The sequence below is a fragment of the Hibiscus syriacus genome, unplaced genomic scaffold (assembly GCF_006381635.1).
Source record: "Hibiscus syriacus cultivar Baekdansim isolate YM2019G1 unplaced genomic scaffold, ASM638163v2 tig00113722_pilon, whole genome shotgun sequence".
NCBI lineage: Eukaryota > Viridiplantae > Streptophyta > Magnoliopsida > Malvales > Malvaceae > Hibiscus > Hibiscus syriacus.
In genome coordinates, this window is record NW_024063469.1 from 334996 (window position 1) to 359832 (window position 24837).

At 35.5% G+C, this 24837-nt stretch overlaps 2 protein-coding genes across 2 annotated transcripts; one reads left to right on the forward strand and one right to left on the reverse strand.

Annotated features, from left to right (window-relative positions):
• Positions 1 to 2165: 2165 nt before the first annotated feature.
• On the reverse strand, positions 2166 to 5246 carry LOC120187110 (scarecrow-like protein 22). The gene has a single exon (XM_039190904.1). It carries the CDS (start codon positions 4869 to 4871, stop codon positions 2583 to 2585), a length of 2289 nt encoding a protein of 762 aa, XP_039046835.1. The 5' UTR covers positions 4872 to 5246; the 3' UTR covers positions 2166 to 2582.
• Positions 5247 to 17374: 12128 nt separating this feature from the next.
• Positions 17375 to 18533, forward strand: LOC120187046 (L-lactate dehydrogenase B-like). Its single transcript, XM_039190838.1, has 2 exons — positions 17375 to 18001; positions 18067 to 18533. Exons 1-2 carry the CDS (start codon positions 17393 to 17395, stop codon positions 18508 to 18510), a joined length of 1053 nt encoding a protein of 350 aa, XP_039046769.1. The 5' UTR covers positions 17375 to 17392; the 3' UTR covers positions 18511 to 18533.
• The last annotated feature ends 6304 nt before the right edge of the window (positions 18534 to 24837 follow it).

A 24837-nucleotide genomic window follows, 5' to 3' on the forward strand; every position in this document is an offset into this window, starting at 1 on the left:
TTTATTTATATGTGTGTTTTCATTATAAAATAAGCTTTATTAAATAAAATAACACATAAATTCAAATATAAAATACACAAAATGGAAAAGATAAAAGAGGTTTCAAACTAAAACGGCGAAACAAGTGAACCCAAACTATTCATTAATGCCTTCATCAGCTGGGTTGGACCAGATCCTGATGGAGCAAGCCCTCCTTTCTTTTACTCCATGTCCATTAAGCGATGGAATTTTTACACTTCAATGGTCCATCAAGCGATTAAATATTTTATTTATATTTTAAAAATATTAAACCAACAACCAGTTGATCTAATGAGATGAGGTACTAAGTCCCTTAAACAATGTTAAGGGTTCTAATTCTAACGTTTGTGAATGAAACAAATTGAATTTGGAAGATTGTCTTAGCCTTTGCAGTACTCGATCCCTGAACTTTGGACAGTGCTTGGAGGGTTGAAGATCGCATGAAATTACGGGTTTGAGAAGCTCCAACTCCAGAAGGACAGTTCGGGTGATGGTTACAAACACTTCCTCTGATAACCCTTATTCTTTGGTGCCAGAAGTAGTTAGATTGCTAGATCAAGCCTGACTTGTTGGTTTCATCCTTCTCCGTCTGAAGCGAACATGACAATAAACTTCCTCTCCAAGATTGATAGCGACACCTCTGGGCAACTATATTTGTATACATCAATGCCAGATTCTCTTATTGTTCTACTCAACCATGACATCTGAAGTCCATTGGTTTGTGAAGCGAACATAACAGACTTCTTCTCCAAGATTGATAGCAACACCTCTGATCAACCATCTTTGCGTACATCAATGTTAGATTCTCTTATCGTTCTACTCAACTGTGATATCTTTGGTCCACTTTATGGCCACTTTGGGCATGCCTAATTTAATTCCTTAGGTCCTTTTTAATTTAAAAAAATGCAGTATTTATTCAAAAAAATTCTTAGTCATTAGCAACATGCAGACACTTGCAATTACTCGTACCTGACACCTCAAGATAAAATATTCTCTTTAACCTTTAAGTCACTCGAGGGTTCAAAAACATGAGAAACTTATGATTTTGAATTAGAGTTTTTTTTACATATGATCCAACATTAGTATTATATTTAAAATATTAAACATTAATAATTTGTAACTTTAAAAATAAATAAACTCCCATCAACAATCACCAAAAAGAAAAAAGAAAAAGGTACACAGGCAATAAAGCACGAGCCATGTGACCAAGATTAATAGCCTAGTAGGTGTCCAACACAAAACCCAACATTATTCTGAAGCTCCAACCCTAAAATAATTATCATTAAACAATTATAAAACATATAGCAGGCAGCTTCTGATGAAAACTAAGAGAAAAAGACATGCAAACAAATAGATAGTTCTGATACAGCACCAGAGCAAAATAAAAGTATTCAGCACAACCATGTTAGTTTCAAGGTATTTAAAATACTTTGACCAAATATGGTTAATCTTTGGTGTCGTCTTCTACCCAAGGTTGCAACAAATCAAACGTTGTTTCTTATTTTAAGAGAAAAGGGTAGGGCAAGCAACAAAGGAGCTTTCATGGAGATGATGATGTTTGGCAAGAACTGAAGATTCGAGCTAAAGGACATTTAGCTCAACATTTCTTATTGGCCCCTGTATAAAGGATCCCCCCCCCAATAATTTGGGGTGAATAGAAGGTATATGATGACAACACACTGCACAAGCGTCTGTTCAAACTCGGGTCCTGAAAAACGACATTTTTCATTTACCACTTAGGGGCATTCTCCTCTACGCTTGCTTTAATCAAGTAACCGTTATGTCCCCACAGGAAACCTTACAATTCATAGATGCTTTAACCTAAAAAAAAATTCATAGATGTTTGAACAATAAGGTGTATGGTATTGTATATTCACGGTGCAGTTGAAGGCCAAGGGCACCCCCCCCCCCATGGACATGATTATTTGCTTGATTTAGCACTTCCATATAATCACCTTTTCAGTTGAATCTCAGCATCATCAAGGAAAAATAATAATCCTAACTATACACAAGAAAGCATTCTTTTTAATCATTTGTCATCTGATAAACCACCCGAAAAAAGCGGCATACGGCTCTCATGCTTAAACTGTTCAACATGGTAGGAAAATAGGAAATAGGATTCAAGCATCAAACATATAATCAGAGAACTTGTCAACAATACCAACAAACGTAAAACTAAATTCTGGTAGGTTGTATTTGCAATTTTAGAACTGATTTGTTGTCGAATGTACAACAAATTGTCACCACCTTAACCAGAAAACGAAACTTCTCACCAAAAACCAAAATAAACCAGAATACCATAGCAGAAATATCAATACATCCAGAACGAAAAGTCCACACTAAAATTTTGCAGTCAGATGTTCTCTTCTACCGGGAATTGAAACTATACTAAACAAACAAGCAGAGGAGACATACAAATACAACGATGAACAAGTATTAAGTCATTAAAGCTGCAGAGTTTAACAATTATTGACTTAATTAATGATTCCGGATAGAGTTGATAGATTGTGATTTATGAGTTACCGGAAAAACCAACCTCCCCTGCCTGTCTCTGAGGATGCTACTCAGCACCTCCAAGCTGAAGCTGAGATAAGATCCCTCTGCTGCCAGCAAAGAACAAGCGATGCCCGGCGCTTCTCAACATGAAATCCCCTCACTTGAGACCTCTTTACCACACAATCTGCCTGAGTTTCAGTGAAGTTACTGAATGTCACAGGAGTTAAACCAGCTGAGGAAAAAAGTGTCTTCCAAAGAGGTATCTTTTCAGGTACTTGCAGACGCCCCAACAGGGCGTTTTCAATTCTTGGCACAAGAAGGAACCTCTCGATCTTGTTCACAGCATCGGATGTCACATCACTGGCATCAAGCGATTCTAACAGGTTTATATATGACTGAAAGGCATGGATTACATGTTGTGGGAATGTCAGACCATTTCTATCACACCCTTGGTCTAAAGACACCACAATTTTCGGTGATAGCTGCTTCAAAAAGTGCATAAGATTGGGCAAAGCCGAGGGCTGAATTGAAGAAGACCAAATAGGGAGATTCACAGCAACTGCCTCATTTTCACTTGATCGAAAAATTGGCAAAGGGTAACGGGTTTGAACTAAATAATCAAAGTTCAGCACCAAAAGCTCAAAATTTATGCCAATTTCATTAGCAAACTGCACAAGATTTTCACGCATAAGCTCAAGCTCAATAGGATGGTGTGTTGAAGGTGAGACAAATGCAGTAATTTTCAACATCGGAGCTCCTCCACTCCTCATGGGAAGCTCCTGCATAAAGGAAGCCCACTGAGCACCAAATCCAATATCGAAGTCTACAATGTGAATCTGATCAGCGCCATCAAGAGCTTCAAGGAGAGCCTGATTGCAAGTAAAATTGATGAATTGGATAAGCGGAGAGACTTCAGAGAAGACCTTGTAAGCCCCCATTTTGAAGATAACGTCAAAAGGGGTAGGGTTCCTCGGAGGTGGAGGCGAGACTGGGTTATGCATGAGGAGAAGTAATTGCAAAGCCTCCTTGAAGTAGAAAGCAGCCCTTTGTGAGGGCATACCTACAGGGGAGACCTGGTGATTGAGCCGCGCCAATATCAATTGCGCCTGTGAAAAATTCCCAGTCCCTACCAACTCAGCAGCCTTGTAAAGCTGGTCGAACAATGTGGCTTGTTGAATCTGTTGCTGTGCATTCTCTTCTCCCGGACCCAGTACTTTCTGTCTCTCCACCATCAGCTGCAGCTGCTGCTGTGGAACATACTGGACTCCCTGAGAAAACCCCATGTGCTGTTGCTGCTGTTTTCTCATAAACAACTCACGTTCGGCGTCAGAAAATGGGAGTTTTGAGGTCTGAGAAGAAAGTTCTAAGTTACCAGGATTAAGCCGCTTCAGTAAAGGCTGAAGTAGCTGCTGTTCTTGAGGCAATGGAAAGAAAAAGTTTGGAATTTGGGGATGCTGTTGCTGACCAATCAAAATCTGAGATTTCCCTTCTTGGCTTTCAAGATATTGAACTTGATGCTGCTGTTGGTAAAGCGTAGGCAAAGAATCAGGAATACCAAAATTGCTAGCCGTAGAAGTAAAGTTTGGATCTTGAATATTATTATTGAACCCAACAGTAGCACCAAGAACTTTACGATTGTTAACCAGCTCAAATGAACAACTTTGACTGACCGAACCTATCTTTACATTCTGATTGTTGTTGGCATTTGGCACAAACCCAGAACCAGGAAAACCACCCAAATTAAGAGCAGCACTTGAATTCGCGTTACCAATACCAAAACAAGCAAGGCTAGCAATTGGGTCAGATCCCGGACCCTGATCAGCAACCCGCAACCCTGCATTACCTTCGAAATCAAGACCATTGCTTCCACTCTGAAGCAGCTGTTTGAAACCCAAAAAAGGGTCATCAACGTCACCGGCGAACCAACGCAGAAGCGAGTGGTCTTGACTCATAGGCACGGCTGACTCAGACAGCATAGCACCCCCTGGAACAAGGTCTAGTTCAATCGGGATGGGTTGAAGCTCCGTAACCCATTCTTCTTTATTGTTGCTCGGAACTGTAGTCTCGAGTGGTGCAATGGTAGCCGCCGTAGTGTTGATGTTTCCGGTGGAATTAACTTCTCCACCAGTACCGGCGGCTCCGCCGTTGAAAGAAGAGAGAGTGGAAGCAGATGTGGGTGGGCTTTGGCTTCTTTTCATATGAAGAACAGAACCTGGTCCTTGTCGGTTGTTGCAATAGAAGATGTTTTCAAAGCCAAAGCTATTAGCTTCCAGCTGCTTTATCCACTTGTCTTGTTGACAAATAGAACCAAAACCCGGGAGTTCCACAGCCTCTTTAGCCTGTAACTGAAAGTGCATTTGTACTGTAGCACACAGACAAAGACGCTCGCCGTGTTATCTGGAGAATCGGATAAAATAGAAAGACTATATTTTTACCAACGGCAACACAAAAAATATTTCCTTGCATGTCATGAAATAATCAATCTCCCGACTTCGACAGAGAGAAGAAAAGCAAAAGAACCCGTTTAATCAAAACAGCTCCTTTTTCTCATCCTTCACCTTGCTCTTTCCCAGTATTTTCAGTGCATTTTTTCAGTTCCTCCATCAAAGAAACTTGGTTGCTGCTGTTTGCCACGGCTAAACCATCAACTATGTTGTTTCAATTGTTCTTGATTTGCTTGTTGTTGTTGTGCAGTACTGTGTACCCTTGCTGGTCTGCCAAAGATGCGTGTATCATAAAAAATGGAATAAAGTGCCCTTCTCCCTCTCCCTCTCCCTCTCCCTCTCCCTCTCCCTCTGTAGTCCCTATCTGTCCATCCCTGTCAGTATATTTTCCCTTTTCTGCTTTCTTCTTTTTTATGCACCCATCTTTCCATTTCTCCTTTCTCTATATTCGGCTGGTCCAAATTCAATTTCAATAAATGGGAAATTACTTGATTGCATACTTTAAACTCGGCACATTTTATTACGCAATTTCCGGTAAGGGCTACCTAGAGGGTTTTATTAAACATATATATCTTAATTATTTGTAAAAACAACACTATTCTGATATTATTTAAACATTTTTAAAGTTAAATGACCACAATATAAACAAGAATAAAATTGAATGACCAAAAAAGAAGTTTTCCAATGAAAAGACAAGTGGTAATCTGCAAAAACCATAGGATCTTCCTTTTGGCCTTTGGCTACTCTCCCGTTGCAATTACACAGTATATCCCTCCTTTGCGAGTATCATGCAGACTTGAAAATCTAGTTAGCTTTTTGCTCTCGTGCATACAAATTTGAGATTCGATCTCACGACCATAAGATTAAAAACCTTGCACTCTACTAACTTAACAGGACAGACAATTCCTCTCGGGCATAAACATTTAGCTAAAAAAACTCTAATCATAGCTTTTCGTTGGTTTTGACGCTAAATCCTTAACTTAAACATAATGTAGGGACTAATAACCTGAAATTGACCACTAGTTCATACAGCTGCAGTTAAAGCAGCAGTTAAATGTGGAGTGAAGTGAAAAGAAAATGAAAATCTTGGGTTATTTGACATAATTGACACTAATTTTTTTTAATATCCCTTTTCTGATATCGTTTGACCAATATTTTTTGAAGTAGCACTCTTTTGGCTGAGCTGGCGAAAGGCGCGTACCCGGGAACGCGCTTTATCCGTATTTTCGCTGAGGTGGATGCCACGTGTGGAAGGCGCATCCCCGGGGACGCGCCTTCACTGACTCGACTGCCACATGTGGAAAGCGCATCCCCGGGGACGCGCCTTCCATTAAATGTCATAAATGCCCCCATCCGTTTTCCCTAACTACCCCCCTCCTCCCCAATATAAACCCCCTTAACCCTCCCTCATTCTTCACACCAAAATCATATTCTCCTCTCTTATATAACTCAAATTCTCCAACTATTTGAGTTTTAAATTTGTTATTAGTGGTAAGAAATTTATTTTTATGTTAGTATTTTTTTAAATAGTTATTATATTTTATATTAATATATTTATGTAAATATTATTTTTTTATTAAAATAATATTTATATAATTATTATTTATTTAGAATTATTATTTTTTTTTGCTAATTATATTGTTTTGTCTACAGTTATAATGGAAAACGAAATGCTGTTGTGATTGGATATTGATCATATCTTCAAACATTTTAGCGATATGGTAATATTTTTTATAATTAATATTAATATTTAAATTTATTTTTATTTTAAAGTTATTATGAATTTATATTAATTTTTATTTTTTATAATGTATATTATTTAGGATACTGATCGTATTTTAGAGACTTTTATTAAAAATCCACGTATACCGACACCAGAACGTATTTTACCATATTTGGCTTCTGTCGGGTTCGAGTATATTGCAACAATTATAGGCGGTTGCAAACTCGAACCTGTCCTAATTTCTGCACTAATTGAGAGGTGGAGGCCCGAGACACACACTTTTCACCTTCCATGTGGAGAGGCCACAATTACATTGGAGGATGTCTCTATGCATCTGGGGCTTCCTGTCGACGGAAATATGATGTGTGGTATGGCGGATGGTGATTGGCAATCAATGTGCATTGATTATCTTGGAGCTGCTCCGCCAGAGTTTAATGGAGGTAGAATAGCTTTATCTTGGTTGAAAGCTAATTTTGAGGCCACAGTTTAATGTACATTCTGATGATGACGAGGATGACGTTCCGATAAATACAACACCAGCCGAACTTCCTGCACATATGTATGAGGCTGATTATGATGCAATGTATGAGCCTGAATTTCCAGATCTTCCTGATGTTGGCAACTATGGACTTCAATCATTAGTCAATGACGGTAATTTACATATTGGAATGGAGTTCGCATCGAAGGAAGAAGCAATGATGGCAATAAAGAGTTACAATATTCGTAACTCAGTTAAGTCCCGAGTTGATCGATCTAACACGGAGAAATATGTCTGCTACTGCGTCCAACGTGACAACGGATGTCAATGGATGGTCCGTGTATCAAAAAGGAAGAGGAAGAACAACTTATGGGAACTAACCAAATACAACGGTCCTCATACATGTTGTGCAACAGGTATAAACCAGGATCATCCCAACTTGGACTCCAACATTATTTGTCAAGCAATAATGCCCATTGTGAAGCAAAGCTCTCATATAGCTGTTGCAATGTTGATTTCTGCTATACAGTCACAATATGGGTACACTGTCTCATATAAAAAAGCATGGTTGGCAAAACAGAATGCCATTTGCAAACTTCATGGCGAATGAGATTCCTCTTACAACGAGCTGCCCAGTTGGTTTCATGTTGTGCAAAGACTTAATCCCGGGACAATTGTTGAGTTCGAAACTCAACATCATTACGTGAATGATCGAATGGTTCGCGATCGCTGCCAATTTTACCGTGTCTTTTGGACTTACCCTCATTGTATTAATGCAGTCAAGTACTGTAAACCAGTTGTCCAAATTGATGGTACTTTCTTGTATGGGAAATACAAGCAAGTTTTATTATTGGCTGTGGTCCAAGATGGAAACCGCAATATTCTTCCTGTTGCGTTTGCCCTCGTTCAAGGAGAAGACACTAGTATTGGGCTTTTTTCCTTAAAAATTTACGTTTACATGTTGTCACCAGGGAACGAGTATGCATTGTTTCAGATCGAGGAGCCGGGATAAAAGCAGCAATGGACTCTTTGGGTACAATGTATAGACCTCCACATGTTCAACATCGTTATTGTGTCCGTCATATTGCTGCAAACTATTACGGAAAATACAAGAAGAACGATGAACGTCAGTTAGTCGTGCGGATGGGTATGTTACTTTTTCCCAATTTTTCTATCAATTTCTTATTACTTATTTATACTTCATATTAACTATTACATATTCCTAATGGCTTAGGTTACGAACTCTTACCTCAAAGGTTTGAGTCGATGCTACAAGAGCTGTTTGGCAAAAATAAGAAGGGGTGCGAGTACATTATGGACATCAGCAAAGAAATGTGGACAAATGCATATGACGGGGGGTATCGCTATGGTCATATGACAACAAACTTGGCTGAAGCAATAAATTCAATCTTAAAGGGGGCGCGTCATTTACCAGTCACGGCGTTGGTTAAAACAACTTATTTTCGTTTGGGTCAACTTTTTGCAAAGCTCGGTGGACAAGCTCTTACTTGGATGCAAAACGGACATATTTACCACCCAAGACTAGTAGTTGATTTACAGAAAAAAAGTGGCTACATCAAATGGGATGTTAGTTACAAATTTTTCTCGCACCCGTGAATTATTTCGTGTAACCGAAATGCCACGTCCGCTGCAAGGGATTGAAGCTAACTCTTTCAGAGTTAATCTGCAAGAGAGGTGGTGCGATTGTGATTTCTTTCAAGCACTCAAATATCCATGCTCTCATGTCATTACTGCTTGCTCACATTCGCATTTGGACTACAAAAATTATGTTGATCCCGTATACCAACTTTCACAAGTATTCAAGGTATATGAATTTGAGTTTCCGCCCATAGGAAACGAAAGAGACCCAAATGAGATTTAAACTTGGCTAACAATTGTACCAGATCCATTGCTATTGAGGGACTCAGGTCGTCCAAAATCTACTAGAATACATTGTGATATGGATATTCGGGAGAAGTCAACAGAACAAAAACGATGTGGGCATTGTAGAAACATCGGGCACAATAGAAAAAAAATTTCAGCTCTGTTATCATCATATAACTGTTAACTCTTATGTAATTAATATTGTATTTAAATGAATGTTTTTGTTTCTAATAATTTAATGTTATTGCATTTATATTATTTGTCAATGTATGTACACCTAAATAATTTTTTTTAACTTTTAAATACATAAATATTTTAATATATTTATTTAATATAATAATTAATATTATTAGTTATAATTTTTTTAAAATATAATAATAATTCCACCTTCTAAGTAGAGAAAAATATTAAATTAAACAAACTAAAAGTTATTAAAAAATTTATGTATACGATGATACGTTTCATGTTCTGATTGGAGGATTAAATTTATTAAATTAAATTTTCAATAAGACTAATTTCATAAATTATGTAAGTCTTGAAGATTAAATATGTAATTATACTAATTTATTAACTTATGCATCAATATTTTCGTTAAATATTGATATGAGATGACTAGATTGATAACATTTAAATAATTAACTGATAAAATTAATAGATCGAAAATCAAAATAAAAAATAACAATATAACCATATGTGTAATATTATAATTTTATACATTTTTCCTATAACTATAATAAAGTCAAAATTAATTTTCATATATTGTTATATTATATTAATGTAGATAATTCACTCCACCTTTAACACACATTAACAAAATACATTTGATAATTCTTACATTATAATCGAAACACTTTACATAATATATTATTAATTTATAATAATAATAAAAATAAAATATTTATTATTAAATAAAATACGTGACAGTCGAGCTGGCGAAAGGCGCGTCCCCAATGATGCGCCTTCCACACGTGACATCCAACTCAACGAAAATACGGGTAAGGCGCGTCCCCGAAGACGCGCCTTTCGCCAGCTCAACAGAAAGAGTGCTACTTCGAGAAATATTGATCAAATAATATCAAAAAAGATATATTATAGAAAATTAGTAGTTATGTCAAATAGCCGAAAATCTTGTGGCACTGGCAGGCACAGCTCTGTATTGGACTTTTCAGATTGCTAAGATGGGGCTAAAGGCAGGGCGCCCGTATCGATGACAGATTTTGACACTCGTTTTTTCACCTGCACCCACAGACTAACCCCTGCTGTAAACATGTGAAAAGTAAACAATTTTTAACTTTTGACCAAAAACGAAACAGATTTTACACCCTTGCCCAGATCTTTTCCCTTTATTACTTATCTATCCAAGGGGTTATTGTTGATATGGGATTAGCCCCAATAATCCAATTACATGTGTATATATGCTATAATATGCCCTAAATTATTTGAGGTAAAATATATAGGTTAAAATGAAACATAACAATTATTTTTTAATAGTAAGCATACAGTTTTATTAAAAATATAAAATATTCAAAATTATAATAAAAAATTATAAACATAACCTTCAATCTAAATAAATAATTAGAATATTTTCTTATAATTATTATATAAAAATTAGTTACTCAGATCATATAAAGAAAGAAAATATTAAAAAATCGAATTAAAATGTTTAAATAAAATAAAGATACAAATAAATCTAACTATATCAACAAATGAACCACAAAAGATAATTAAATTACTTAAATATCACCGATAAATCACAAATCAGAATCAAGAGAAGTGAGAATACTATTCACAAACGAAAAACACGTATCTAAATCAATCTGAGGGTTTAAAGAAGATAATATCAATATGATAATTAATAAGTATCATCTTGATCAATCGTGACGATATTGAATTCAACTGTAAGAAAAAAATAAACGAAAATAACAAAAGCGGTGTGGTCATCGATTAAAATAACACATATTATAAAGAGAAAAAAAAGTGGAAGAGAGAGAGAGAGGAAGGGAAAAAGTGAATATGGCTTTTTAAAAACAGAAAATAATCTCAGTGACTAAAAATGCCTTATAATATATGATTTTAACCAACTTTTTTTGGATTTGCCAAAATGACCAACTAAATCGCAATGCGATCGATAATTCGCAACGCGATCTCCGATATCGCAAATCAGTTTCCAGATTCGCAACGCGAACTTCGACTATCGCAACGCGAACTTGGACTATCGCAATGCGATTTACATATTTGCATTGTGATAGTCCAAGTTCGCGTTGCTATAGTCGAAGTTCGCGTTGCGATTTTCCAAATTCGTTGCGATAGTCGAAGTTCGCGTTGCGATTTATTCTAAATTCATTGCGATAGTCGAAGTTCGCGTTACGGTTTTCTAAATTAGTTGCGATAGTCGAAGTTCGCGTTGCGATTTTTCAAATTCGTTGCGATAGTCAAAGTTAGCGTTGCGATTTATTCCAAATTCGTTGCGATAGTCGAAGTTCGCGTTGCGATTTATTCCAAATTTGTTGCGATAGTCCAAAATCGTAACGACTGGTGGTATTGCATTTGTTTATTAAGAATTTTCTCTAAAAAGATAGTATTCGCGCGGGGACGTGTCGAAGACACGTATTACCACGACCACGACCACGACCACGAGACGACCCGAGACGAGACGGCGGCGGCGGCGGCGCGCGAGGGTCCCCTTTGTTCTCTATCACTCAACAAGGAAGTGGGAAAGCTAAGCCTTAAATACTATTCCCAATAGTATTTCCAATACTATGTGGGATTGAACATTACCAACACTTGTTTCCAATACAATGTGATTATTCAGGAAACAATTAACAATCATGCACCTTAAAACAACTGAATCAGCAACCAATTGCATTAGTATTATACGATTAAATATGTCATAATTAAAAGTCAATCTACAATCAATCGCGATTATTGCAATTTTAAGCAAAACATTCAAAAATAATATCACTATTTAAGGCTCAATCCCACATAGTATTGAGAACAAGTGTTGGTAATGCTCAATCCCACATAATATTAGAAACACTATTGGGAATGGTATTTAAGGCTTGACTTTCTCACTTCCTTGTTGAGTGATAGAGAACAAGGGGGACTCTCGCGCGTCGCCGCCGCCGCCGTCCGTCTCGTCTCGTGATCGTGGTCGTGGTCGTGGTTTAGGTAATACGTGTCTTCGACACGTCCGCGTGAATACTATCTTTTTAGAGAAAATTCTTAAGAAACAAATGCAATACCACTAGTCGTTGCGAATTTGGACTATCGCAACGAATTTGGAATAAATCGCAACGCGAACTTCGACTATCGCAACGAACTTGGAATAAATCGCAACGTGAACTTCGACTACCGCAACGAATTTGGAATAAATCGCAACGTGAACTGAAGTTCGCGTTGCGAATCTGGAAACTGATTTGCGATATCGGAGATCGCGTTGCGAATTATCGATCGCATTGCGATTTAGTTGGTCATTTTGGCAAACCCAAAAAAAGTTGATTAAAATCGTATATTATAAGGTATTTTTAGTCAATGAAATTATTTTCTCTTTTAAAATTTAGAGAAATAACTGAGACATAACAATTAAGTAGTGAGACTTGTATGACAATATGACATAGACCTATCATTATTTTTTAAATAATATAAGATAATATTTATAAATTTAAAAACAACTACGGTTGTTTAGGATTTTTTAACTTAAATTTTCTCAAAATATTTTTTATTACCTTATTTTTAATTTTTGTTTAATCAATAGTGATATCAATCTTAATATTAATTATTGATCATATTTGATTATTATTTTTTTGCTCTTTTTCTTACTATGCCATTTGTTTTTTATTTTAAGTTTTAAATAAGAATTTATGTTATTGTGACATGTTTTTCTTTGCTATTATGACACGTTTTCCCCTTACTCTTGTGGTATATTTCTTATGAATTTTGGTACGTTTTTCGTATACCTCTGCAGTCATGTTGGTTATTGCACAAAGATTCTCATGACATTTGTGTTTTTATTTGTTTGTAGATGATTACATATTATTAGATCTCCTATTTGATAAGAGGTTATTTGTTGATATAATCAAAATTACGTAGCGAAATAATTTACCAAATTGTTTGGTTCGTTAATCATACTTTTATCACTTCGTAAAGCGTCTTGTTCAACATAAACAAAGAGTGCAATGAAGGTTGTTGAATTTTTTTATGTTAGACATTTTTCTTAATGGATGTTTCATTTTTTTTATATCAAGTTTTTTGTGATTATTGTCGTCAATTTTCTCTTTGAATACATTATAATTTGATCCGTTCTATTATTTTTATTAATAAAATCAAATTACCATTATTTATAAAAAAGTAATATAATATTTTTTTATTTTTTATAATATATATACAATTTACAAATATAACTGCATAAATTTAAAACTTTTACCAGCAACGATCTTCTTCGAGCAGGGCAAGCATTGCCAAGTGATGTTTCCTGGTTTATACTCCTATGATATGCATTAAATAAAGGAAGATTTAGGGTAATTTGTGTGGAGAGGGAGGGACAAACCTATTTTGATTTTATAGGGGGAAAACATGATATGGACATGTTGTCAGGGCGAAGAAGGATTTATTTTATGTCCAGCAGCACCATGTGATATTTCCTGGTTCAAAGCCTTTCTCTTGAACAAAAAAACAAAGCCTCTCCTTCCTTCCATCTTATGAACTGGAAAGCGTCACTGCTCTACTCCTATTTGCCCCCACTACTGTTTTTGTTATTAATATTTTTGGGTTCTTCACGTTGTTTTTAGGGTTGTTATAAAGACTAAACATCACCAGTCTCTTTCCCTGTCATTAAGGCCAGCAATTGCAGGATCCAGTCCCACACTTTTCCCCCATTTCTATTTTACATTTCTAGTATAAGATCTTTAAAGTTGTATATCAGTCCCCCTTCAAGATTCTCATCTTCTTTCTTTCAAGCAGTATTTTACATCATAGATCAGCAAACTTTCATGACCTTTTCAATATTATAATGCACATCTTTATTTATTTTTCATCGGAATGCTTAAAATCTTTAATGACCTTTCAAACTGTAAGACTGTAGACTTTTTGTTTTTTAATAATTTTAATCCATGCAACATTTGTAAGCTTATAACCATTTTGATAATGATATATCAGTTACTGTCTTCAATGCATAAATAAATCGTATCTTTAGGGAAGATACTTTAATTTAAATTCCATGAATTTTAATTTGATTCAATTCGATATTTTTTTTTCTATTTTTGAATTTAGGTAGGGTTAGATTTTAGGGAAGGTGACGACTCGGTTCGAAGTAATAATATTTTTTTCTTTTATAATTTTAGAGATGTAAAAGTAATTTTTATATTTATGTTAGGTCAAATCAGATTCGGACGAAGGTAATATATTTCTCAAATCAAACCAAATTCAAGTGAAAGATATAAATTTTTAAGATCTAATCAAATTCAAGTAGAGAATAAATATTTATCGAGTTAAATCAAAATAACCAGAAAGATCAGATTCGTTGCCATCCCTACCGGTCTCCTTTAAGCTCTTTATAGAGCTCCATTCACCCACTGTATAATTAATTAACATAATATTAAAACTAATTAAGTAACAAATTATTGGTGAAAGCATCCGATGGATTTAGTAGATGATAGGGCATCATGAGTTGGGTGTCTGTCGGGGGGGGGGGGATGGCCACTGGAGAAAAAGCAATTGAAGTCATCAGATCATTATGATGAGGTTAATGAACTGTTAAAATAAAAGTGGAGGCAAAAGGAGGAGACAAGCTTTGCTTTCGGCTGGGGTCTTTTGCTTCTTGGTTTCGCCTGAATTTGGGTATGGCCCATTGCATCCCTTTCTAAAATGTGGCTGCTGCATACTATCTGTTCCCTCCACAATGAGGATTAGGTGCTTTTTCTTGTTGCTTGTATCACTAGTAACAAAAAATGGTACGACAAATGATTAGATTTGGTCAAGTAGAATAATTATCGGGTGCAGAATGTGCATGTAATATGAGAGGATTTGGGCCATTTTGAATTGTGGTTTAACATTTCCAAAGCAGCCCACGGAATAGACATGGACACTTGCAGGGCAGAGGTCCATATCTAGGGCCCAGTGAGTGACGTGGCAGCATCATAGCATAGGTGAATGTCATAGTGGTATGTTTGCTCCACGCCGGCGCTTTTGTTTGGGAAACTGATTTTACTGATATATTTTATAATGTCTAATGATTCGAGTAGTTTTTCCCCTTGCTGAATAATTGTACACCTTTTGATTATTTCAAATGTTTTTCAGATTAGCTACCAATTACTGCAAGTGTTTTGCAATTGAGAAATAAGAATTCATATCTAACAATTAGACATCAAAATTTTAGAATGATCTTTCCATAAATAACTTTAAAACTACTGATCCATCGTATAAAAATTATTGCTAGGTTTCGTGGTGCTCAATTACTGCCATCATATTGCCGCTTCCTACCTGAAAAGAAAAATAAGATTTAATGGAGAGAAATGAATCTGGAAAGGGTCAGAACTCAGAACCTAGCTAGATAGCTGAAACTGAAAACAGCCCCAGGTTTTTTTATGTAACAAGATTTTTCTTTATCTCGAGAAGCGAGCAAGAGCAGTGGGAAAAAGTTGGCCATTGCCATCATCTTCACGTTGAAAATTGATGATGTTGTGGAAATAGGGGGCAGATGAAAGTCCTGGTTTTCAGAACTGGATCGATTAACGAATCGATCATATTATCGATTTGAATCGATTTAATTGGTCGGAAGAATCAGATGACGTTATAATTATTTAAAAAATTAAATAAAAATACTAAAAATATTTAATAAAAAATAATTTTTTATATCACAAGTTATATTTAAAGCAAATCATAACATATATAAGTTAAAAAATCATAAAATCAAGTGAAACAAAATGATTCAAATTAACTACAACATAATATTTAAGGTAAAATATATTAAATAATAAATATAATTATATAACTATAATTAAAAAATAAATTTGAGGTTAAAAAAATCATAACAAAATGATATTGTTTGGTTTACTTTTTTTTAAAACAATCTCACATAGCTAAGAAACATAGAAGAGCATCCCAAAAGTCTAAAGAGTAAAAATATGAGAACAAAACAATATCACATTGCTAAGAAACATAGAAGCGCATCACAACTAACTTCTATAAATAATAGATGTAATTTGACATTCAAAATCATGGAGCCTTTTGGTGAACATTGAGTGAACTATTCTTTCACTTCAATCAAGCTCGAATTTTAGGCTTCAATAGTGTTTCTAATTTTTTTTTGAGTTCAAACCTTTTTGAGTTCAAGTTTCAATATTATATTTCGAGTTTGAGTTGAACTTGATAATTTTTAGCTTGTGAGTTTGAGTTGAGTTGAGCTTACTTTTAAAGTTTTCAAGTTCGAGTCGAGCTCAGCAATACTCGAGTTTGACTTGGCTCGTTTAACAAACGACGTTGTTTGGTTTATTTTTTTTAAAAAACAAAAATCCCGATTTTTCCCGATTTTTTCCAGTTTTTAGCCGGTCAAGTTTAAACGGTTCAACGGTTCTGACCGGTTCACTAATAACGGTTCAATCGGTTTAGATTAAACCGAACTAAACAACGATTTCCGGTTAAACCGACCGATCTGATCGGTTTTCAAAACAGAGATGAAAGTCCTCTTTTCTCGTTCTATTAAACCGTGGAAAACACTCAAAAAATAGAATGAAAAATTGAAAACTTCAATGTCGGCAACTAGCACGATAGTTGTCTAGAAACTCAAACCAGCTGGTCCAACAAATGCGTTTGAAGTTTCAACTTCCTTGTAATGTCGCAAGAAGCCGTGGGGAGAAGGAATGAGATCAAAAAGGAGATCATTCACTGCTCTGCCCACGGATCTGGTAAACTTTAGATTGGGCATCACGGGAATTTAGTACGGAACCACTGTAGCACTCGTGCTCAACACGTGATCTTGTGCCACGTTTTGCTGCTTAAATCTGTCCATCATGATCCGTAGATCACCGTTCATCTTCCATAAGGAACCTCCCGTAAGGAATAGCGCGTGTTCCTTAATTCGCATGGAAGCTTCCATGTTTAGTTGAAAAGAGGTTTGAACGTTGGATTAAATCGAATAAAATAGTGTTACAAAGAAGGAAAGTATACTGTCTTGAAGAAATAACGTTGTTGACTGTCGAAAAAAAGCTGAAAACTCCACGACATCCTTCTTCTCCACTCAACCCGCTTTCCTTTCCCCGTCTATAAATCACCGACCGCCACACTCGAAAAGAAAATCCAGAACAAATAATTTTATTTCATTTCTCATCTCTTCGAGTTTTTCTATAATTTACAATGCACAAGAGCGCTTCTGCTTCTTCTTTTGGTCCAGGAGGCCTAGACCTGTCTCAGGCTTTCTTCAAGCCCATCCGAGACACCGCCCCACCTTCCCCCACCAAGCGCCACACCAAAATCTCCGTCATCGGAGTCGGGAATGTCGGCATGGCAATCGCCCAAACCATCCTCACTCAAGACTTAACCGACGAACTCGCCCTCGTTGACGCCAAGCCGGACAAGCTCCATGGCGAAATGCTCGACCTCCAACACGCCGCTGCGTTCCTCCCACGTACCAAGATCGTCGCTTCCGTTGATTATTCCGTGACCGTCGGATCGGATCTCTGTATCGTCACCGCCGGCGCCCGTCAGAACCCTGGCGAGTCTAGGCTGAATCTGTTACAGAGGAACGTTGCTCTGTTGTCGAACATTATTCCTCCATTAGCAAAATACTCACCCGATACGATTCTCTTGATCGTTTCGAATCCTGTGGATGTGCTAACGTACGTGTCCTGGAAGTTATCCGGCTTACCATCGAATCGGGTCATCGGTTCGGGTACGAACCTGGACTCGTCCAGGTTCCGATTCTTGATCGCCGATCACTTGGATGTCAACGCTCAGGATGTGCAGGTTAGTTTGATACAATTAACTTTTCCTATATGATAATATCGAAAAGCTTATATAATTGTTTGCAGGCCTACATAGTCGGTGAGCATGGAGACAGCTCCGTCGCACTGTGGTCCAGTATTAGTATCGGTGGAGTGCCAGTGTTAAGCTTCCTAAAGAACCAACAAATTGCGTACGAAAAAGAGACGCTGGAGAAGATTCACAAGGCAGTTATCGAGAGTGCATACGAGGTGATCAGTCTGAAAGGGTATACATCATGGGCAATTGGCTACTCGGTGGCTAACTTGGCCAGAAGCCTGCTTAGAGACCAGAGGAAGATCCACCCAGTTTCAGTCCTTGCAAAGGGGTTTTACGGCATCGATGGTGGTGATGTTTTCTTGAGCTTGCCAACGCAGCTGGGCAGGGGTGGTGTATTGGGCGTCACCAATATCCATTTGACGGATGAAGAGGAGCAGAGGCTTAGGATGTCGGCTAAAACTATACTTGAAGTTCAGAGCCAACTGGGACTGTAAGAAACCAAATATAATGCAATTTACCGACTTAGTCTTACATGTTTTTTTTTTAATTCAAATATCATATACTTGGTTATGATATTTTAAGGGTTATAATTTACTTACATTCTACGTTATTGATAATTTTAAAAAATAAGTAAATATTACTTTATAATTATCTTATACTATTTAAAAAAATCTAATTGATTGGCATGAGACAAATCTTCATCTTAACTAATATCTAAAATATTTAAACCAAGATTGGTTGAAACAATTAAGTCTCAAATATTACATTTTACATAATTGTTTTCATTATTAGGGAAGCAATATTTTATTTTTAATGCAAGAGTATCTTATTCTTAATAGAAATAAAAATAATAGAGTAAATATATTTAGTCGGTTAATTAAGTTGTTTATCTTTATTCTCTGGTACGCATTTAGAATCATGGGCTAGAGACTCCTTATGATCACTCTCCTTTTTCCCCTAGAGTTTAGAATTAAGATTAGATTTAAAATTAATAAAAAAAATAAAAAAAAATAATTATATTTATTATTAGAAGATTTTTTTTTGAATTGAAAATGAGGCCAAATGCCAGATTAACGTCCTATACGAGTGTAAGGAGGACCGAAAATATCCCTTTCCACTAGCTTTCGTAGTTGAGTCGGAGAAATTTCCACGAGATCATGAGAACCGACAAAAAGAACCGACAGGGAGGGAGGTTTTTGGGGCGATGAAATCAGCTGGAGCGTTTGCTTCACGTTTTATAAGAATGAAATCAATAGCCCAGGCTCTGCAGCAAAGATTATCAATGGCACGAACTGACGAGAAGGGACTCTCGGTAGAGGCAGACTGTATAAGCTTGAGGGCATCCGCATTATCAATTTGGACTTGGACACGTTCAAATCCATTAGTCCAAGCGAGCTTTAGTCCTTCGAGAACACCCCATAGTTCAGCTTGTAGAACTGAAACCTGTCCAATTTTGATTGCGAAGGCGAGAAGGAAATCTCCATTATGGTAACGAAAAACACCACCGAAGAATACTGTAGAAGAAAACAATACCAGAGACAAGATAGCAAGCCACTAGCACCCAGAAAATCTCAATAATCCCAATCATAAGATAAACACGCAGTAGAATGACTCAAACAAGCCTACAGCATTGGCACATATATGTTCCAATTCAACATTTACCACCAAGCTCAAACATAAACATGTCTCCACATTCAATAATTTGCGTACTGTTGTAACCGATTTTCGTCCAGGCACGAAATTTTACTAGGCGGGAAAAATAAGATGAATAAATAAATGGTTTTTATTTAAAGAAATATTTTAGGAGTCGCCATCGGCCGTTTGGATTAGGTAGATCGAATACCTAAAAATTATCTTTTAAAATAGTTTTCAAGAAAACATCAGTTAAAAGATAAACTGGTATGCGTTTAACCAAAAATGCATTCTTTTTAATAATAAAAAGGGATTCGTGGTCGATTACATTTAGGGAAGGATTAACACCCCACAATGCCCAAAATTGTTCCTTGTCGATTTATAGATTGTCTCTAATATTAGAATTTAAGAATTCGAATATAAATTTAATTTATGATCATATTATTTCTTATTTTAATCGGATAATTCTAAGGAAGAAAAATGATTTTTATAAACTATAAATAAAATATTTATTTATTTAAAAATATCGGAATATGATTTCTAGTTAATTTAAGACAACCCTATCTTAATATTTAAAATAAATAAATATTATTATTTAATTAAATATATTTTTATATAACTAAAATAATAACAAAATAATAATTAAAGTACTAATTAAATATATATAAATATAACATATACTAAAATATAATAAAATAAAATTTAAACACTAAATTATTAATAATTTTTTTTTTATTGATACGGGATCTTTCTTGAAGATCTTATCAAAATGATGAGGATTGTTTATTTATAATATGCATATCACGTGCATATAGTAACAAAATTATATTAATTTAATTCTATACCCTACATACATATAATATAAATTTATCAATCAATTTATTGACAATCATACTACCACTAAGTCAATAGGATCATTATATGTCTGTCAATATAGCACCATCTTCGAAAAGGTTAATCATATCTTTGTCATATCTTACCCTAAAATATATATATAAATAACTAAAAAGAAATATATATATATATATATATATATATATATATATATCAAATTAAAATAAACAGAAATATGCTTTTAAAAATTAAATTATAAAAATATTAAAATTAATGGAAATAATTCGAAAATATTATAAAATCTAAGTATTAAAAGTATAATTTAACCATAATAAATTAATTCGGGATTAAAATATTAATTAATAAAATTTACAATGGCTAAATCAATTATTTATTCTAAAAAATATATAATTATGTCAAGAACTAAAATATAATAAAATAGAATTCGAATATCAAATTAAAATAAATTAGAACATGCTTTTCGGGATTAAATTGAAACGTTTTCAAATTATAAGGACAACGGGAAGAGTTAAACCCTACGCGAAATTACACAAGGGTCCCTCACCAAAACTACGTCGTTTTGGTGAGGGTATAAATACCCCCTTATAACCGGCCTTAAGGCCATTTTCTCATTTCTCTCATATTTCATTCTCTCTCTAGACGAGAGAGATAAATCTCTCTCCTTTCTCTCTAGGATTCCCTCGCTGGAGGGAATCCGGTCGCCGGTCGGTCGTCATACGCCGCTGCCGGTGGCCGGAAAATATAATTTTTCACCAAAATTTAGCCCCGAACACCCCAATACCAAATCTAACATTAGTTTCCCCTAAAAAGCTTCTAATATGAGTAGATTTACGATAATACCTTCGGTATTTCAAACTTGTCGGAGGTGAGTGGAGGTGCGTGGTGTCTCCGATCTTCATCGGTAAGTTTTTCTCTACTTTGTTATTTCGATATTTGGTGGTTGGTTGTTGTATTGCTCTTGGTTGTTGTTCTTGCTCTATTGGGCTCGTATCTTCCTCTCTGTGGCTTTCTTTGCAGGTTCGGTGGTGGCTTTTATAGCCACCACAATGTCCTCCTCAGACCAGGTAATAGAGGGTAATTCGGTGAGTCACCATAGCTATGATGGTGACTCACCATAAAACTCAACGTGGGTGGCTTCGTGGCACTCCGGGTGGCTTCGGTGAGAATGACAGAAGGTGGCTGGGCGTCGGCAGCGGCTGGTTGACCCATCTGGCTTGGGATGCGTCGGCAGAGTGGGACGTGGGGCGGTTGGAAGCATCTGGAGGCGGCGCTGGTTGAGATAGGGTGATGAAACCCTAGATGCATTAGTTGGAACCATCTGTGGACCGTTGGATCTTGGAGATCCAATGGTTGAGATCATTGGCGACTGTAAGCTGAGATGATGGAAACCCTAGTAGTTTAGGGTTCTACTAGGCCATCTGGTTGGGCCAAATCTATTTTGTATTCCGGCCTCCATGATTTGTAATTGTAAATGGCTTGTAATATAATAAAATTAATAATAATAATAATAAATAATAATAATAATAATATTAATATTAATTATTAATAATAATAAAATAATAAAAACGAATGGATAAAAACTAGTGTCTTCAGCTGCCCCTCTTTGCTCATTCTTGTGTTAACAAGAATAGGGCAAAGATGGAAAAGACGATAAGTTTTTTTCCATTTGACTTCTCTTGATTAGGATGAAAATGTTGAACAAGTTCTTCTTTGGGATTGGTTCTTCTCATTATGAACTTTTCCACTGGGGATGACAATTTATCTTCTTTTGTGATGTAATCTAGCAAAAAGTTAAACAAATTCTTCTCATTATAAACTTCTTCTTCTTTTTCAGATGAGTTCTTCTCATTATGAACTCCTTCTGGAAATGCTGATCTTCAAAAGAGGGGTTGTTAATTTGGTTTCATATGTGATGAATTAAGGCAAGGTTGAACAAGTTCATCTCATTATGAACTTATTTTACTTCTTCAGATGAGTTCTTCTCATTATGAACACTTCTGGAAATGTTGATGTTGATCTATCTCCTTCTGTGATAGAGTCATGCAAAAGGTTGAACAAATTCTTCTCATTATGAACTTCTTCTTCCTCTTCAGATAAGTTCTTCTCATTATGAACTTTCTCTGGAAAAGCTGATCCATCAAATGATGAATTTGAGCAAAAGGTTGAACAAGTTCTTCTTATTATGAACTTCTTCTTCTTTCTTCAGATGAGTTCTTCTCATTATGAACTCTTCCGGAAATTTTGAAAACATTCTGCCCAGAGGTCTTATCATCTTGCACTACAGGTCTTACAGATGAGCCAGAGGCTTTAAATATCAAAAAGCTCCCAAAGACTTTTTGAAAACATCATGCACTGTAGGTCTTACAGATGTGGGAAATAGTTTACTAAGTAAGAAACTATTGAAATCGTTTTCTTACTATTCAACAATTTCATTTTTAGAAAAGATTAAATGAGAATTTTTGGAAATCGTTTTCTCATTTTTTTTCAAAATAACTTGGTTGATTGGGTAACATGCCCCATTTTAAAATAATGTTTCTTTTATGGATTGCAACCATCTATTCTTCAGATGTTTGCATGATTTTTGTATTTGAGGTTTTGAATTGTACCTTCTTCTTGTGAGGTATTTTGAGTCATGAATTTTCTTTTTCATATGAAAATCTGAAAAAAACCCTTATGTTTGAATGCAATCAAATGTATCAATGTAATGCATTGTCTATTGTGCAAATGATGTTCTTATGAATGCATGAATGTTGATGCAATCTTCATTTGACTTCAAAGTGGTGAACTTGGTCTTCCTTCACTTGATCATTTATTTCCAGGGTTACCTTTGGAGTGTAGCAACTTATGCTATATTTCTGAAGAACCATTTGACCAACTTGTATTTTTGTGTCTTCTTTGCTTCATTTAAGTCTCAGAAGAAATGTTTCATTTATAGAACTCTTGTCGTAATCAGAATTATGACCTTGATGCTCCGTTTTGTCGTGGATAAAACCAACTTATTTTCTTTTCTTGGACTTATGTAGAAATCCAATAAAGCTTTCATCTTTGAAAAAAGAATCTATCATATTTGAAAAGAGAATCCATCATCTTTGAAAAGAGAATCTTTCATCTTTGAAAAGAGAATTTATTATCTTTGAAGAGAGAATCTATCATCTTTGAAGAGTGCATCTATCATCTTTGAAGAGAGAATCTATCATCTTTGAAGAGTGCATCTATTATCTTTGAATAGAGAATCTATCATCTTTGAAGAGAGAATCTATCATCTTTGAAGAGAGAATCTATCATCTTTGAAGAGAGAATCTATCATCTTTGAAGAGAGAATCCATCATCTTTAAAGAGAGAATCTATCATCTTTGAAGAGTGCAGATGTAGATATGCTAAACTCAGTAGAAATTAATTAGGAGATCAACGTCTGTTCTGATTTGACTCTTGAAACACATCATAAGGAGGATGCATCTTAATTCCTTTCATGTCTCCACATCTAATCAGATTTCGAACAAGGCAACTTGGACCATATCATGTCGAGATGCTTAACAACAATCTGTCGTTCAACCTTAGTTGGCTCAACTAGTTTCTTTTCAATCAAATTTCTGCTTCCTTTCTGTGGAAAGAAATCTTCATCATATCTCACTTCTGACCATGGGAGTTGAAGAAGATAACCTTTATCTTGCATCAATAAATGGAAACCATATGATCACAACATTGGTTCAGTATCAGAATAACTGGTTCATAAAACACTTGACAATACATTCATCATTTCATGTGGTTTCTGCTCAGATGTTCGTAAAGTATTTGACAACACATTTATCATGTCCTGTGGCTTCTGCCCATATTTCTCATCAGTGAAGTTCTTTCATAGTGTTCAAAGCTTTTGTATGATGTTACAAGACCATTTGAGAACAAAACTCAATGAGAATACAAATGGGATACTGATGTGTTTTATGACCAAAACTAGGTCAAATTCACAAAATATGCAAGTGTCGAATTGAGTAAGAGACACTAACTGATATTGATATCATCTCGGGAAAAGAAAAGTATGATACCAACCACATTTTCTTCCATAATGAGTGTTGTAGGACGTAGAAACACATCTAATATAGGAGCCATGTACAGAAAGAGGTCCATGGAATTCTTGTTACTGTAGATGAAATGCACATGATAAACCAAATAGATGAAAACTCAGTTCACCCTGGCTGACAATGATAACCCCAGTAACAACGGGAATAAAAATAACATAAGCTGAGCCTATTTATTCAATGTCATCAAGTAAGCAAAAAATGATGTGTAAAACAACTTCGTAACCCTAATAATAAGGTTGAAACTAACTGCCAGGA